Raw genomic sequence first — 19,548 nt, 5'->3', positions numbered from 1 at the left:
ACTTCATCCTTGTTATAACAATGGGAATTCAGCTCCCATTCGGGAATGTGTGCCAAAGCTTAACTATTTGGTAAAAAGGAAAGGATATTAAAACATTTTGCGCTCAGAATAATGACGGAATAAAATCTTATATGTCTCTGGTAAGCAAGTACTGCATAATATATTTTAAATACATTAATACATTGAATCTTTTCACTATTTTAGGAATTAACTGCTCAATATTACCTTAGAAAGATCAAAGCCAACTCCAATTACAACTTGAGGCATAATCAGCTATGTTTAAAATCTGTTCATCGAATTGCTGTGACCAAACAGAAGTAAACTGAAAATATCCTAGATAACTAGACAGCAGAACATAAATGAGGATACTTACCACAAACATGAAGAGCGTATAGAATATTAAAGCCATAGCACTGAAGGATTGTATAGAAGCCATCATATTCCTCTGTAAACTCAATGGCAGCACTATAAATACAGACACAGCAAACAGCAAGAACACACGGACTCCTTGCGTTACCTAAAGCAAAAAAAAAGGCAGTAAAACTAAAAAGTCATACTTTTCTTACCCAGACTAGACACGGTGGATTTTTCAGGAGACATATTCCTATAGTAAATTGATGACAAGATCTAAAAGTACATTTAACATACAAAACTGGTTGATGTAACTATAATGTACTTTGAATACTCAGATAAAATAACCAAAGTGAATCCTAAATGGTTTATGGTTGTGACATAAAAGTTCAATTATGTCAGTTAAATGCAGCATTAGAAGTATAAAACTTAAAACTCAAGGGCTTTTGTGTAGTTGGACCATTTGACCGTAAAAAAATTCAAACTAGCTAATCCCCTAGAGAGGAAACAAAAAAATGGGCTGCAAAAGTTACTCTGTTTGGAGTTATAGACAAGTTTATGGGGTATTCAGTGAACTCAGGTTCAGAATCAGGTTTAATATCACTGGCATATATACATGTCATAAAATCTGTTGTTCAACTTTTGATCACTTGAACTCCCAAAGAAATGGGAATTTTACATAATGTAAATCAATTGGCATAGTTACATGACTTTAACATCCTTTAATGAGAGTACATAATCTTCTGTTGCTAATGAAATTGTAATGAACTAGGTTAGCAGTACCAATCAACTTTTAAAATACACAGTACATACACTTTTCATCTGGTTGCAGGGACTTCGTTATGTAATTGTGGCTCTCCTTAACTTTGTCGTCCAGTACAACAGTCACTCCAGCATTGTGTTTAGTTCTGGTTGCCTAGCTATAGCAAGGATGTCAAGAAAACGTGCAAGATACAGATAAACTAGATAGGCTGTAGCTTTTCTCCCCCTAAAGTTTAGAAGACTTTATGGAGATATATAAATTAGTGGGGAGGGGGGTAAGGTGAATGGTGTAGCCTTTTCCCCCATGGTATGGGAGTGTAAAACTAGAGGGCATAGGTTTAAGGTAAGAGAGAAAAGATTTAAAGAGGACCCAAGAGACAACTTTCCCCCTTACACACAATGGTAGGTATACAGAACAAGCTGCAAGAAGTGGCAGAGTACAATTATAATGCTTCAAAGTAACTTAGGGATGCAGCTAATAGGAAAAGTTTAGATTGATGGGCCAAACGTAGGAAAATGTAACCACCTCAACTAGATAGCTTTGTCAGTACAAGTGAGATGGGCTGACAGTCCTGTTTCTGTACTATCTTAATCAATGTATAGGGTTCCCAACCTTTTTTATCCCATGGACCAATATCACTAAGCAAGAAGTCTATAGACCCCAGCTTGGGAACCCCTGCTCTACGACCAAAGTGTTAAGTTATTCTACCCAGTTTGGTCCAACTGCCTGGGCACTTGTGCACTGCTGTCAAAATGAGTTTTTCCCAGTTTGGTTATACATGACAAAAAAATAGCCTGCTTACCTGAAGTCCAAGCAAGTGAGCAAAGAAATTTGATCCCAAATCAGCGATAACAACATAAAAAGCAATGCATGTCCCCAACATCAAGCCAATCAAGCTATAAAATAAGAGCAAATTTTAATTAATGTCTTAACAATAAAAATCACTTCATGTCATATAAGCTATTGTTCCAGATCAAGTAATATGAAATCATAACCAACAAGGAAATCACTGTCTTAAGCTGCACTGTACTAAATAACATCTAGCTAGAATGGCAGAAGGCACCAATACTCCTTTGAGATCACCATCCAGAAACCTTTGGAGGAAAAATGCATTTGTGCAGATATTAGATAAAAATTAAATTACGTGGTTGCAACATGACAACAAATCGAATAGCCCACTAAAGTCAACCATCGTGGTAGTTATTTCAAGATTGATGGTATCAACTGCAATGAAAGAACTGCCTTTGTAGAATACTTGTAAAACAAAATGTCTGTCATGAAAAAGGTACAGGCGTCAATGGTGTGCAGTACAACTAAATTGAAACGATGCAGCAGCTGAAGCCATCAATCCCAGGTGAGAGCAAATAAATGCTTAACAGCTCGATTTTTGTCTGGTTTTTAAAATTCCATTTCAGATATGAAACAGGGTTTAAATAAATACAAACCACACAGAAAAACACATCAAATACTTGTCAACTAAAACCATTAGCAATTTTTAAATTCCTCTAGTTTATTTGGGTGTATTCCCCTAATTGCCACAAAACCTCCCTATTGTAACAAACAAGTGCAAGGCACACATTCATCCCAATATGAGCTTTTGTTAGAGAACAAATGTGTCTTTACTGTTTAAACTAGCACTTATTCATGTACTTTTCTGACTTTTCCATTTCTAGCTTTAAGGAACAATTTAAAGTTTTAATGGTAGTTTCAACATTCAAGCATTACCCATCACACTCTCTGAACTGAATGTCATTTGGCATATTTGTGATCATTTGGGCAGTCATTAGTGTTTTCCTACAGCATAGATCTTCCTTCCTCTGTATCAATTTTGGTATGGTGGATTAGTTATGATTTGGTAAGACTGAAGAAAGCAGAAGTAGGCAAGCAGAAACAGGTCAACATGTTAATGTAGAGGAAATAAGAACTTAAAAAAAATTACCGAGATGAGGAAGAAAAAAAGAGGACGAGAAATGTTAATTGAACCTAAGATCCCGATAAAGGGTCTTGGCCCGAAACATCCAATGTACTCTTCTCCATAGATGCCGCCTGGCCTGCTGAGTTCCTCCAGCATTTTGTGCGCGTTGTTCGAAGAGAAATGTTGAGATAAATTGCCAATAATTTACCTAGTATTTCAGTGCCAAATTTTGGCTAAGCAATTGGTCATAACTAGAATATCTGGATTTTTTAATTAACATTGTGTGTTAAGGAATTAATTTGGAAAAAAAAGTCAATCAGTTCAACACAACTATATATATCAAACATAACTCCTAAATGATGCAGCACTTCTTTTGTGCACCTTTGGTGTACCATTAAACAATATGGCACAACTGTGGATCTGCCATGGAATCAATTGTTGCAGATGGCACAAAAATTCATATGGTAAACTTTTAACAAGATAGACAAGAAAATTCATTATCGGAAGACATCAGCTGTTATTGGCAAGGCTGATCAATTACACCATATACTAGACTAAGAGTATAGTCATTCACTTCTGATGCAACCCATTTGGCAGGGAAACAAACTGGAAAGTATCATACATTAAAAAAAGGATATCCAACTTGAAGCACTCAGATACTAATGTCATAAACACTCTTCTTTTATGAACGTAGATCATTATGCACACTTACAGGTCAATGACCGCATGCCAATAAACCAGTCTGGCAAAATAGTGCACTGTACAGTTGGCTTTCTGTACTCAGAAAAGTGTGTCAGAATGAGCAAAAGTTGTCTGCCTTAGTTTGGAAAGATTCTAGATTGCCTAAACATCTTTTGACATATGTTCTTAACAGTGCTTAGTTATATTGAGCCAGTCCAAAGCCAGATGGTGATGATGGTGATCATTAGAAGCATTTTCATTTGAGGAAAAATACAGAAACCATGAATTTAAATTTCAAGTTCTACTACTTTATTTCCATAAAATTACAGTAGAATAACAGTATCCTGAGACAATATAAAAACAAAAAAATTGAAAACACTTTTCTACAATTTCACAAAGCTTTATTTCAACTAAAGATGTAAAAAAGATGTCAAGCAGTAGAGACCTGTCCTTTCAGTCCAAGGCAATTATACTCTAATTACTGAAGAAAGGAAGTCTATAATTAGCAAAGAATAGTGTTCTACAATTATTCAGCTGCATAGATTAGATGTCAAGACTGAAATATTACATTTTAAATTGTAAATGACCTCTGGAGTAATGTGATCAGAGTTTTAATAGGATGCAAGTGTTAACAGTTATCAGTTGAAAATGAAAGCTTGTAGATTTCATGAGCATTTCTATCTTATATTTTCCTTTTCCTCTCTGAATATTTAAGATTTTAAAAGCTGTATAATATACTTTCTTGCTTTTCATTAAGTAGGTATATTTCACCTCTGCCAGAGTCTAACAAAACATATGAAAATATCATACAAACTAGTCCATGACACTTACACCATAATAGCACCGAGATTTATTGGATGTCCCATGGAAGATGAACTCAGCAAACAGCTTTAGCCAGCAGTGAAAAAATAGTCTTGAAGAATTTCTCTGCAATCCCCAGGGGCAACCAAAACAAGTTCATTGGTGACTGAGACACCCACCCCACCACTTCCTTGCACACACAGTTCTGAGGAGACACTGGATTACGTAGAGGGAGAGTGAGCATAAACGAAGTGAGCAGGGGAAGTCGGCATGTGTTGCATGCCACAGGAGACACTGGATTGCGTAGCGGGAAAGAGAGTTTAAAAGAAGCAAGCGGGGGCAGTGGGCACATTTTGCACACCACAATTCCCAGAAAATGGATTGTGCATATTTAGGCACTTGGCAAGGACCAATAAAAAAAGTTAGGTTTAAGCAGAGGGGCCATTGTGGGAGAAGCCACAGTTGGAGTGGGGAGTTGAGACTTTAACTCATTGGGACTTTGGCAAGTAAAAGGTCAGGCCGTAGCTAGATTTTTTACAATTTATTCTTTATTTCATTTTTATTGCACATTTAGAATAGTGGGCATGCCAGAAAGGATACTGGACTCCTCATGCAGAACGAGAGAAGTCATGAAAACCTCCAGTGTCCCTGACAACTACACCTGCAAGGAGTGAATCCAGCAGCAGCTTCTAACGAAGTGCGTGAAGGAGCTGGAGCCAGAACAGGAAGCTGAAGAGTTGATAGACAGGATATACAGGGAGTTAATTACACCCAAGGTGCAGGGCATGTGTAACTGGGTGACCATTAAGAAAGGGAAAGAGGTTAGGCAGCCAGTGCTGAGTACCCCTGTAGCTGTTCTCAACAAGTTATCCCACTTTGGGTACTGTTGGGTGGGGATGACTAGCAGTGGAAAGCTACAGTGGTCTGGTCTCTGGCACTGAACCTGGCTGTGGCTCAGAAGGGGGTGGGCAGGGGGAAGGAGAGAAGAAGAGGCAAGTTGCAGTGATAGGGAATTAATTGGTTCAGAGAATAGAAAGGAGAGGAACTCCAGGGTTGGATTTCAGGATTGCCACCCATGCCAAGTGCTGGTGAGGGCATAACTAGGAAGATCATACAGTTTAACACATGGCTAAGGAGTTGGTGCAGGAGGGAGCACTTCAGATTTTTGGATCACTGAACACTCTTCCAGCAAAGATGGGACCTGTACAGAAGCGATGGTTGGCACCTGAAATGGAGGCGGGGGGGGGGGGGGGGGGGAGGTGGTGAGCAGTGTTATGATGGTAGTTTAAGCTAGACTCGCAGGGGGATGGGAACCAAAGTGCCAAAACAAATAGTAAAGTGGGTGTGGAGAAAGATCTTGTTAAGCTTACATGCAAAATCAGGAAATGAAAGGTCCGGTATGGTGGAACTAAAGTTCTGAGCTGGGTATGTTTCAAAACAACAACTATTGTAAAAAAGACGAATGAGGTTAGGGGATGGATCAGTATGTGGAAATATGACATTGTAGCTATTAGTGAGTCTTGGTTACAGGAGGTGCAGAGATGGCAGCTCAGTGTTCCAGGGTTCTGTTGTTTTAGATGTGATAGAACACAGATGGGATTAAAGGAGGCAGGGTGGCATTACTAGTAGGAGAAAATGCCATGTTAATGCTCAGTCAGGACAGACTGGAGAGCTTGTCTAGTGAGGTAGAACTGAGGAATAAGAAAGCTATGATTACGTTAATGGGAATATATTATAGATTGCCCAACAGTCCACAGGATTTAGAGAGCAAATTTGTAAAGAGATCACAGACAGTTACAAGATTGTGATAGTAGTTGATTTTAAACTTCCCACATATTGGATGGGACTGTAAAAAGGGCTAGATGGGCAAGCTTGTTAAATGCGTACAGGAAAGTTTCCTTGATCAGTACATAGAAGTCACAACTACAGAGACTGTGATACTATATCTCTTATTAGGGAATGAAGCAGCAGGTGACAGATCTTTGTGTAGGGGAACCCTTTGCCTCTCATGACCAAAATGCTATTAGTTTAAAGGTAGTTATGGAAAAGATTGGGTCTGGTCCTTGGGTTGAGATTCTGAATTGGGAGGAAGGCCAATTCTGATGGCATCAGAAAAGATCTGGCAAGTGTGGATTGGGACAGGTTGCTTTCTGTTAAAGTGTACTTAGTAAGTGGGAGGTCTTCAAAAGTGAATTTTTTTTAAGAGCACAGAATTTGTATGTTCCTGTCAGAATAAAAGGATAAAAGGTTTAACTTTGGTTTTCAAACACTGAGGTGCTGGTTAAGAAAAAGAAGGCGCATAGCAGGTAGACGCAGGCAGGAGAGGTCTTTGAGTATAAGAAATGCAAGAGAACACTTAAGGAAATCAAGAGGGTTAAAAGAACACATGAGGTTGCTCTAGCAGACAAGGTAAAGGAGAATCCTAAGGGTTTCTACCAATACATTAACAGCAAAAGGATAGCAAGGGACAAAATTGGTTGTCTAGAAGATCACAGTGGTAATCTATGCGTGAAGTCAAAAGACTCGAGAGATGGACACAGGGACTACAGATGATAGGCAAGGAAGGAGCAAGGTCATAGACCCTATACAGACTACCAAGCAGGGGGTGTTTGCAATCTAGAGGCAAATTAGGGTAGACAAATCCCCAGTGCCTGACAATGTGCTTCCTCAGGCCCTGTAGGAGGCTTCTGCAGAAATTTCAGGGGCCCTTGCAGACATCTAAAATACTCTTAGACAAAGGCAAGGTGTCAGTGGATTTGAGGATAGCAAATGTTGTACCATTGTTTCAGAAGGCTCGAAGAATAAGCCAAGAAATTATAGGCCAGTGAGTCTGACATCAGTAGTGGGAAAGTTGCTGGAAAGTATTCTAAGGAAACAGATATATAATTATTTGGATAGATAGCGACTGATTAGGAATAGTCAATATAGCTTTGTGTGTGATTGTCATGTCTAACCTACCTTAATGCTTTGAGGAAGTTACCAGGAAAGCTGATGAATGCAAGGCAGTAGATGTTTTCTACGTGAACTTTAGCAAGGCCTTTGACAAGATCCCACGTGGGAGGTTGGTCAAAAAAGTTTAATCCCTTGGCATTCAAGATTGGATTAAACACTGGCTTTAGGGAATAAGCCAGAGTCATTAAAAATGGTTGTCTCTCTGACTGGAGGCCTGTGACTAGATGCGTGCCGCAGGGATCAGTGCTGGAACTGTTGTTGTTTGTCACCTATGACAATGATCTGGTTGATAATGTGGTAAACTGGATCAGCAAATTTGCAGATGACACCAAGATTAGAGGTACAGTGGACAGCAAAGAAGACCATCAAAGCATGCAGTAGGACCAGCTGAAAAATGGCAGATGGAATTTAATGCAGACAAGTGTCTGCATTTGTCCACTTTGGGAGGGCAAACCAGGGCAGGACTTACATGATGAACAGTAGGGCACCGAGGAGTGCAATAGAACAGAGGGATCTGGGAATACATACCCATAATTCCTTGAAAGTACTGTCACTGGTAGGTAGAGTCATAAAGAAAGCTTTTGGCACATTGGCAATCATAAGTCAATGTACTGAGTACAGGAGTTGGAATGTTACATTGTAATTGTATATTGGTGAGGCCAAATTTGGAGTATTATGCCCAGTTTTGGTCACCTCCCTACAGGAAAGATACAAATAAAATTGAAAGAATGCAGAGAAAACTTACAAGGATATTGTTGGGACTTGAGGACCTGAGTTATTGGGAAAGGTTGAATAGTTAGGACCTTATTACATAGAATGTAGAAGATCGAGGAGAGATTTGATAAAGGTACAAACGTAGGAGGGGAATAGATGGAGGAACGGCAAGGAAGCTTTTTTCCAAACTGAGGTTGAGTGAGACTGCAAGAGGTCATGGGTTAAGGCCGAAAGGGGAAATTATTAAGGGGAGGCGCCAGAGGGTGGTGAATGTGTGGAATGAGCTGCCAGTGCCAAGTGGTGGATGTGGGGTCAATTTCAACATTTAAAGAAATTTGAATAGGTATACGGATGGGAGGAGTATGGAGGGTATGGTCCAGGTGCAAGTCGATGGGACTGGGTAGATTAATGGCTTGGTACAAATTTGATGCGTGGAAGGGCCTGTTTCTGTGCTGCAGTTTTCCACAACTGACTCTCTAACCAACCTACCTTGCGCAGTTTTGTTGGCTTCTCAAGAACTAATGACCTTCTTGCCAATCTGCTTAACTTCAACCCATGTTGAAATTAATTCAGAAGTTTGCAAGTTATGCCATACCATCACCAAGGTCCACCTCCTCAGCAAACCTGTCCCTTGATCTGCATTGACTTCTGGTTCCTAAGAGCTACCAATTTAAAATTATTGTGCTTTAATCTCTTTATGGCTCTGCAGTTCCATCTATCTAACTTCCTCAAACCCATATCAACCTGCAGGTAAGGGCAGGCCTTGTGTAATATGCAGTCTGACAAGGTGTGCCCATGAAGCAATAAAAATCCTGACAGCCAGCAAACAGGATTTACAAGGCACTTGAATATCTGATGTTCAAAACAATTTCTTAAACGGCAATTAATCAATAAAGATCAACAAAAATTAAATCCGTGAAACCAGCTCCATTATAAACAGTAAACCATTTGAATTGTAGATTACGTGATAGTTACCAATCTTTGCAGCTGCTTCTATCCATTCAAATGTTGAAGCTCTATCTTCCTGTGTCAAACCTAACATGGTGCAGATTCACAGATTGCTGGGGAATTCAACAAATTTCAGCTCTACTTGTGTAATTCAAAATCAAAGCAGAGATGGGAAATCTCCAGAACTACGCCAATATGGTGTATATTGTGGGAAAATTACAGCTAGTATTTCCCACCATACATGCCAATCATCAAACTCCCTTCAGATGCTTCCTACATTAGTTTATATTCCTGCATTATACGTTTATATACAATGAGACAATACATCTGTCATTTTTTGCAGTTGCAATAGCCTTGTAAGATTGACCTCAGAGCTTTCAAAAACCAAATATTACAATAACTAGGTCAATTTCAAAACACATGGTTCTACCCTGAATGGTTACTTTTTCAATATCCCTGCCTAATTAATATAGGGAACTGTTCACGCTCACAACCTACCATTTCTGAGAATGCACCTAGTTTCTGTAGCCAATCCAAAATCTGCACATTAATTCCACAGGGTTCTTTCTTCTTTACATCTATTTTACTGTAGATCATTCAATAAGACTGGAACATAATGCTAACATTCTATGAAGAATTTTAAACTATCCTTGAAGGATGAGATCTTAGCCAGAGCAGTGAATACATTAGCTTTTTATTAAGCAGATTACAAATGTGCAAAATGAAATCTACAGCAATGCATCAGAATTATACATTTTCAAACTAAAAATGCTTCAATGATCAGAAAATTTCCATCTGTAACAGCAGGACAAAATAATAGCAAATTGCTCAGTGACAAAAAGCTAAACAAGACTCCACCATTTTATGAAGAACGTTTTAATTCTTGAGAGAACAGAAATAGCGTATTCACTTATGTGGAGAAAAATAACAGTGCATTTCAGATATTTAGCAGGAAATTTGAAACATTTAGCTAGCATCAACATTTTATGAGTGCCACATTGAAGAATGTCCAATTTTGCACATTTCTCAGCATATATGAAAAATACTGAAAATCTGAGAAAAGGAGGTGGAAGTGCTATTTTCCTAAACAATGATTATTCCCTCAAAAACCTATAGAAAAGCTCTCCACTACAGAAATAAAGTCAAAACTAAACATTGCCAACTTAGGTATTGAAATATGACATCTCCCCCAATACTTCCCAGCAGTTTGGCCCATCACAGCAAAACGTCAGGGTTAAACAAGTGGAACATTCTTTACAATTACGACAATCTTTATCATTTTCAATTAAGTGGCAAATTTTATGCTTAGCTTGAGCTGTGAGATTCATACAAAAAAGTTATCCTTATTCATGTATTCTCAGGGACCCTTGCTGTTAAACATAAGTATTTCATTTTATCAGTCTTAGTTTGATTTTATCCAAGGTTCCAGTGGTTAAAGGCCAATGAGTTAATTCACAATGGCATTGGGTTCTACAGATGACAATTTCTTTTACCAAGAACTACCAATTAGTCTTCACATATAAAGGGTGAAGTGCATACCACAACATGTTTCAGCTGATGCCTTTCCTCCAACATGAAGTGCATTATTCAGATACTTAAGAACTGCAAATTTTTTCCGTAATATGGATTTGAGTCCTTCAATGATAGATGTCACATTGGTAACATCTTGTTTTAATCTGGAAGGCCTCATTTAAAAGAAAAACATTTTTGAAAGCTACTAGGACTGTCATCTATTTAATTCATTTGACATTAACTACTGCACTGAAAATTCAGAACAAATTTTTAAGAGCTTTTAACAGTAGTGCAAGTTATCTTAACAAAATATCACAACTTAAAAATTTCTTACCTTGTTTCAACCAGCATTTTGCCTGCTTTTCCATAGGCATGGAAAGCTATAAAGTTGAAAAGTAATTGATTAGAAATCATTAGAGTGCCAAACACTTACATAGAATTTAAAGTTTTCATTACATTTCATAAAACATTCTTGCATAGTAACTGTACTGAAGGAAAAATAATTTGAAAGCACATGCATCTGTGACATAGGATCAAGCTACGCTACATTCTCTACTGGAGTTATAAAAGCAGACTTTTAGTCATGAATCACAAATGCTAAATACTATTTCAATACAAGTCAATTCTGAAAATTGAGTTGTATCCGTTTTGCTCAAATTTTGTGTGGGAGGAGGGATTTTAAGGGGGGGGGGTGGTTGATGCGCCTAATCCGTTTTGTGCAAGAGGAGGAATTTGGGGGTTCATATACCTGTTACGTCTTTGAAGCTTTTTTGGGCCGGGAGGTGGGATTTGGGGGCTGAAGATTGTGCTGCTTTGGTTTCATGGCTACCCAGAGAATTGAAAGCTGTACACTTTGATAATAAAATGAACCACTGAAAGCAGCTAAAAAGGTTAAAAAAAAGCACTGGCTTGCACTTTACCAGTAACAAACCACTCCTATGTTACGGATTTTTGGGTAATGGAAATACACCCTGACAGAAATCACAAATTGCTACTCAAAATTTTAAGATACAGAATTTGCTGAAACAGAATTTATGCACAAAACATAAATAAAAAATTTTGCTCTTTGAACCTGTGTTTCTTGACGTGTAGATAACGCAGCTTTGTACTAGGAAAAACAACAATATAGAAAACAAACCACTCTCCTGTAGCTGCATCTGATCTCCTATATTTTTTAAATAATATTTTAAAAGGAAGGGGTGCATGGATGAATATCCTTAAAGTATAGTATTCCTCTGTGGAATACTCTTGTCTCCAATGAAACCGTAATAAATCCAAAACAATAAAATGCCCATTAAGCAGAATTAGATACTAGACACAAGCCAACTAAATTCTGGTAAAAATTTAATTTGCTGTATCAGCCATTTTAAGTACATCAACAAGAAGGAATGTTGCCATATGATATCAAGACACCCAATACTTTGGCAAACATATACTTAGCTTCATTCTGCTTTGCGTCAGTAAGCAGCACAGTAAAAATCTGATAATCAGTCACATTCACTACTTTGGAGGTATTCGGCCGGCAGATTTTACAATAATGAAATATTACTCCTAATAATACCTCAGCACATTTAAGACACTTAAAAACAATACAGTTATGTAAATGTTGCAGCGAAACCAATGAATTGAAAGAGAAGGTTGGATTGCTCTAGGTGCCAAGCTGATCTGAAGAGCTCGAGAGCAGCTTTGGGCTGGGAGATGGAATCTGTGCCTGAAGCAAGTTGCTGGGCAGCGTGGTCTAGGCCCGGTGCCTGGTTCCTAGTGCAAGGTACGATACACTGTTTAGACAATTTAAATGCCAGCCCAGATCAGAGGTGAGGGCTGATTTTGTTTGCTCTTCACATTTTTCACTCCTCTTTCCCGGGCACCAGAACCTTTAGCTGTTCCATCATTGGGTCAATTTAAACACTGGTCCAGATAGACCGAAAGGACAGTGCGCCGGCTGGGATGAGAACCGAATTCACTCGCTCTCCGCGATGGTCAATGAGTCTATGAAGACTGTCGCAGCTGCTGTACTTTGTATCCCCCTAGTAATGATGAACTGATGAGCGAGGCTTTGGGCCTACTCTGGGCTGGTCCAGGGTTCAGGATCTGAGGACTCCATTTTGGTTCGGAATTGAGGGGGGCTGTTGTTGTTCACTTTAATTGTTTGCATTATTTTTTCCCTTTCTCTTGTGCATCGAGTATTGGTCTTTTACTTTTATTCTTTTTCTTTAATTGGGTTCTTTCAGGTTTGTTGAGTTGTGAGCAAGCAAATCTCAAGGTTGTATAATCTATACATTCTTTGATAATAAATGAATCTTGAAATGAGCACATAAGCAAGAGGAACCACTGGATTCCTGAACAGATACCAGATGACCTGAGGTTTAAAGACTCAGTAATACCACTTACTGTCACATGATTTTTATATTAAAGATACAGGTTCAAGAATAAGACAAGCAGCTCAATTACAAATTTAAATTCATAGATAAATATTCATTAGTGACATATCCCCAGGGTTACTACAGATTAACCCTGGAATCTCTACAGATTAAGGATCTTTAGAGGCAGTGTTATGAATCAAAAAGTCAAAAGTAGCACATGGAATATAAACTTACACACAATAAAGAAACAGACTTAAAAAAAACTATACAAAACATTGGTCAGGTCATAATGCAATGTGTTAAGTTCTCCTCCCCACTACCTCCTTTAAAATCAGCAGTTTTTATGGGACGAATGTTTTGGATTTTTAGTTTTTTTTATATATATGTTGTACTGTTTATTATATCCCTTTCTTTTTAAATGTTATTTTGTCTTTTAACAGATCGCTGAACTCACTTTTGTATTTAGTAATATGGCTTTTTCAAAATGGCGTTTCTTCTTCCCATAAGTCTTTGCTCTTGAAACGTCATCTTGTATTTGAATATGGGATTTTTTTTTTAAAGGTATACTACACTTTTAAATTTTGACGTTTATACCTTTTTTTTTATTAATGATTGTTGTATTATATTAGTTTTTTTTTATTATTCTGATTGATATATATATATTTTTTTTTTGCAACTCTATATTTTAATTTGGGTGATATATAGTTTTCTAATCTTTTTTTTATAGAGCTGCCATCTTGAAATGGGGGTAATATTAGTATTAGATTATGCGCCTGCCGCTTGGCTTTTTTTCGAAGGGTGGGGGGAGGGGGTAGGGATCTTTTTTCACGCTTTTGCTTTTTATTTTTTTGCTTTTAGTTTATAGGCCGACTTTAAATTACTAATATTGTTGAAGTGTCATGTTCTCCGGCTGCTCCTGAATCAATTTTCCTCCTTCCTGAATTGTGGGTTATGTGTCTTTTTAACCTTTTATGATACACACAATTAATATTGGTATGATGGATAGATCTGTTAACTTTATCTCCTGGAATACTAATGGTTTAAATCATCCGATTAAACGCAAAAAAATATTTAAAGTATTCCATAGACTGAATGCTAATATTATCTTTGCACAGGAGACCCATATCAGGAGGGAGGATAATCAACGTTTTTTTAGGTTCTGGAAGGGTCAACAATTTCATTCGAATTGTACCGCCAAAATTAGGGGTGTGTCTATTTTTATAGATCCCTCAATATCGTTTACACATCATGAAATTATCTCTGACCCACAGAGTAGATTTTTGTTGATAACTGGTTTACTTTTCCATCGGAAAGTTGTTCTAGTTAATATTTATGCTCCAAACTTTGATTGCCCTGAATTTTTTAGACGTTTATTTACCTCTCTTCCTAATCTAAATGAATATATGTTGATAATGGGTGGAGATTTTAATTGTTGTTTGAATCCTTTGATGGATAGATCGAAACCTATTCGCACTCTTCCGAATAGATCAGCCCTACTTATTAATTCATTTTTGGTTGACTCGGGAATTACAGAAATATGGCGGTTTTTGAACCCTAAAGATAAAGAATTTTCTTTTTTTTCACATGTATATCATAGTTACTCTAGAATTGACTATTTTCTTATTGATCATCGGTTATTAACGGATGTTATTGATTGTAAATATGATTCTATTACTATTTCGGATCATGCACCTTTGAAGTTATCTATTAAGATTTCGGACTATCCCAATAACACCAGATCTTGGAGACTTAACGCTACTTTGCTTCAAGACCCGGAATTTATTACTTATATAAAACAGCAAATTGACTTGTTCTTTTCTACAAACTGTACTGAAGAAATCGACAGAGGAATACTTTGGGACTCTTTTAAGGCTTTTATTCGTGGTCAAATTATCTCATATTCTGTTGGTAAAAGAAGACAAAGATATTTAGATATTGCTTTATTGGTGGATAAAATTAAGGAAATTGATAAGATTTATTCCGTGACTCCTACCAAAGAACTTTATAAGAAGAGAGTTGAGCTTCAAATGGAACATAGTTTACTATTATCTTCTTCAATTGAAAATCAATTAATTAGGACCAGGGCTCAATTTTATATTCATAGTGACCGTACTGGTAAACTGTTAGCTAATCAATTAAAGGCTATCTCGACTAAGCGACAAATTATTAAAATTCGCAAATCAGACGGTAATTTAACTACTGATCATAAAGAAATTAATAATACCTTTCAAGATTTTTATAAATCTTTATATCATTCAGAATTTGATGGTGACCAGTCCATGATAGATAATTTTTTTAACAATTTGAATATTCCTAAACTGACTGATGAAGATCATAGTCTGTTAGATGCTCCTATTTCTATAGTGGAAATAGGAGAGGCTATTTCATCAATGAACTCAGGGAAAGCTCCTGGTCCTGATGGTTATATAGTAGAATTTTTTAAAACTTTTTCTTCTTTGCTTTCTCCTTGGTTATGTGAAATTTTTAATGATGCGTTTGCTAAGAAGAGATTACCTCAATCTTTTTATGAAGCTAATATTTCTCTAATTCTTAAAAAAGATAAAGATCCTACTTTATGTACATCTTATCGCCCTATATCATTATTAAATGTAGATTCTAAGATTCTTACAAAAATTTTAGCTATTAGATTAGAAAAAGTACTGTCTCAGATTATTTCAGAAGATCAAACTGGTTTTATGAGGAATCGGTATTCCTTTTTTAATGTTAGAAAATTGATTAATATAATTCATACTTCACCACCCACAATCCCAGAATGTGTTATTTCATTAGATGCTGAAAAAGCTTTTGATAGAGCTGAATGGATATATTTATTTAATACATTGAGAAATTTTAATTTTAGTCCTAATTTTATATCATGGATTAAATTAATATATCATAAACCTGTTGCTTCTGTTTTTACGAATATCCACAGATCCTCTTTTTTTCAATTATCTCGTGGTACGAGACAAGGTTGTCCCTTAAGTCCTTTATTATTTAATATTGCATTAGAACCTTTAGCTATTGCTATTCGTGAATCTCCTAATATTTTTGGTATTACCCGTAATGAGAAGTTATATAAATTATCTCTTTATGCTGATGATTTGCTGTTATATATTTCTGACCCTGATAGGTCTATTCCTGCTATTTTATCCTTGTTGGTTCAATTTGGTACTTTTTCTGGTTATAAACTAAATTTAGATAAGAGTGAACTATTTCCTTTAAATGCACAAACTTTATTGACTGATAGGACACCATTTAAAGTTGTTACTGATAACTTCACTTATCTAGGTATAAAAATTACCAAGAAATATAAAGATTTATTTAGAATGAATTTTTTACCTATGCTTACTACAAGATGGTCTCCCTTGTTTTTATCATTAATTGGTCGGATTAATGCTGTCAAAATGATTTTACCGAAATTTTTATATTTATTTCAAGCCCTACCAGTTTTTATTCCTAAATCTTTTTTTGATAACATTGATTCAAAAATTTCTTCATTTGTGTGGCAAAATAAAAACCCTAGGTTAAGTAAAAAGCAATTACAAAAATCAAAAAAAGATGGTGGTTTAGCTTTACCTAATTTTAGATTTTATTATTGGGCAAATAATATTCGTAATTTATTGTATTGGAAATTAGATTTGGATTCACCACTGTGCCCACAGTGGGTAAATTTGGAATGTAATGAGGTAAAGGGATATTCTCTATTCTCTGTTCTTGGTTCTTGTCTTCCTGCGGATTTAGTTAAATTTAATAAACAAATATTTAATCCTGTTATTAAACATACATTACGAATTTGGTTTCAATTTCGTAAGTTTTTTATTTTGAAAAACTTTGTTCTTGATAGCCCTATCTTATTTAATTTCTTTTTCAAACCCTCCTGGACAGATCAAGCTTTTAACATATGGAAAAGGAAAGGTATAAAATGTTTTCGTGATCTCTTTTTTGAAGATACTTTGATGTCATTTGATCAACTTTCTAATAAATTTGAATTACCTAAATCTAATTTTTTCAGATATTTACAAATTAGAAATTTTTTACATAAAGTTTTACCATCTTTTCCTAATTCAACTTTGATGGACACTACAGATTTGATCTTTACCTTAAATCCTTGTCAGAAGGGATTAGTAGCTTTTATTTATAATATGATTATGAAGATACAACCAGAAATATCAGTTAGAATTAAACAAGAATGGGAAAAAGAACTTCAATACAACATATCAACAGATAAATGGGAAAAAATTTTGCAAATGGTTAATTATTCTTCTATATGTGCTAAACATGCTTTAATACAATTTAAAATTGTACATAGAGCTCATATGTCTAAAGATAAACTTGCTCGATTCTATTCTCATATTAACCCTCTATGTGACAGATGTCATTTAGCATTGGCCTCATTGACCCATATGTTTTGGTCATGTCCCACTTTACATAATTATTGGAAGGATATATTTACTACTATTTCCTCAATTTGGAATATAGATTTACAACCTCATTTTATTACTGCAATTTTTGGCATACCAAATGAAGATGGCAATCAGTTTTCCCCCTCAATCAGACGAATGATTGCTTTTGTAACATTAATGGCCAGAAGGTCTATACTACAAAATTGGAAAGAAGTAAATCCTCCTACTACATTTCAATGGCTTTCTCAAACTATTTCTTATCTGAGTTTGGAAAAAATTAGAAGCACTATTTTTGACTCATCAATTAAATTTGAAGAAACTTGGAGACCGTTTATTCGACATTTTCATATGAATTAATTTGGCCTTCTCCAGACCTTTCTGCTTATTCATGTTCAGGTATGGAGTTCCGGAGTTCTTTGACACTATCTTATACTTGTAAACTGTTATTATTGCCTATGTTAGTTTAGTTTAGTGTTTTATTTTTTTTAATATATATTTTTTTTTTCTCACATATTTTTTTATATTTTTTTTCTTTTTTAATGGTTATTTGTTTTTTTTTCATATAATCATGTGGACTTGATTAAGGTATTTTCTTTTGTTGATGTTTAGTAGGATATTATTATCTTATTATCAATGTGATTTCAAGTCTATTGTGTTTATAATTTACTTATTACTATGTTATTTTTTTTGTGTATATGTGAAAATCAATAAAAAGATTGAAAAAGAAAAGAAGAAAATCAGCAGTTTCGCTTAACCCAATTGTAACTTCTTCACTAAGAATTATTTGTATTCTTTGAATCTCTTAACTCAGCAACTTCCCATGCATTGTGATTTAATTCTTCACCTAAGCTTTGCTCCTTTCCATTTACTCAGGTTTTGGCTATTATCTTCACTTAACTTTGATGCACCTAAACTCCCCCGAGGACATGCCCTCAGTTTTACCGTTCCCAAGTTCTGTTCTTTGAAGAGATTTTCTCTAATTACCAGATATCCAAGCCCAACACAATAGTTGTCCTGTAATTCTGACCCTATTTTTAAACTATTTGTCCTTAATTAAACTATAGTTGGGTTTCATGACCTGTGACCACCCATAACCTCTTCTCTAATCATCACCTCCCTTTCCCTGCCAATTTTCTAAACAGATGCTACCTTTTCCTTGAGCCAGTGCCCATTATCACTCACTGCAAACAAATGCTGGATCCCATTCTCTTCAAAGCAATTAACAACCAGACCTTGGCACAAAATCATTTAATTCTACATACTTCCTGACAGCCATCAGATATCAAACCTCTCTTTCATCTTTAAAGTTCTGAAATAAATTGGGTTGGATTGTATTGATTGTTCCTCAGAAAAGCATCGGCAAACATTAGAGCACATATCAGTGAGCTCCAGACTTGTATGCCTACACTCTGCAGAACAGAAGTACAAAACATATTGGAAGCAATTCCACTCCTGGATTCATCACTAAATCCAGGTTTGGCCCTGAACCTTTTGATCATATGTTTCCTCTGCTTTACATCAGCACTAGTTGCTGAATCTAGCCCAAACATATTTGTTCAAATGGGAATGATGGATTCCTGTCACAGTATGTTGACAGGCCGACTAGGGAGAATGCCATACTAGATCTAGTATTAGGTAACGAACCAGGTCAGGTCACAGATCTGTCGGTGGGTGAGCATCCAGGGGACAGTGATCATGCAAAAGGATAGAATCAGAAATGACAGGAAAATTTTTAATTGGGGAAGGGCAAATTATGAGGCTATAAGGCTAGAACTTGCCGGTGTGAATTGGGATGATGTTTTTGCAGGGAAATGTACTACGGACATGTGGTCGATGTTTAAGGATCTCTTGCAGGATGTTAGGGATAAATTTGTCCCGGTGAGGAAGATAAAGAATGGTAGGGTGAAGGAACCATGGGTGACAAGTGAAGTGGAAAGTCTAGTGGAAGAAGGCAGCATACACGAGGTTTAGAAAGCAAGAATCAGATGGGTCTATTGAGGAATATAGGGTAGCAAGAAAGCTAAGAAGGGGCTGAGAAGAGCAAGAAGGGGGCATGAGAAGGCCTTGACGAGTAGGGTAAAGGAAAACCCCAAGGTATTCTTCAATTATGTGAAGAACAAAAGGATGGCAGGAGGGAAGGTAGGA

The 19,548-nt window shown here is 36.3% G+C and overlaps 1 protein-coding gene across 1 annotated transcript in view; it reads right to left on the bottom strand.

Annotated features, from left to right (window-relative positions):
- Positions 1–19,548, bottom strand: part of slc38a10 (solute carrier family 38 member 10) — a 130,314-nt gene that overhangs the window by 95,618 nt on the left and 15,148 nt on the right. The window contains exons 3-5 of the mRNA XM_059948540.1: positions 10,972–11,017; positions 1,917–2,010; positions 374–517 (exon numbers count right to left, since the gene is read on the bottom strand). Coding sequence (XP_059804523.1) covers positions 374–517; positions 1,917–2,010; positions 10,972–11,017 — 284 coding nt within the window. The remainder of the gene's footprint in view (positions 1–373; positions 518–1,916; positions 2,011–10,971; positions 11,018–19,548) is intronic.

Source organism: Hypanus sabinus, chromosome 23 (genome assembly GCF_030144855.1).
Source record: "Hypanus sabinus isolate sHypSab1 chromosome 23, sHypSab1.hap1, whole genome shotgun sequence".
NCBI classification, from domain to species: domain Eukaryota; kingdom Metazoa; phylum Chordata; class Chondrichthyes; order Myliobatiformes; family Dasyatidae; genus Hypanus; species Hypanus sabinus.
This window is presented reverse-complemented; position numbering and strand designations above follow the sequence as displayed.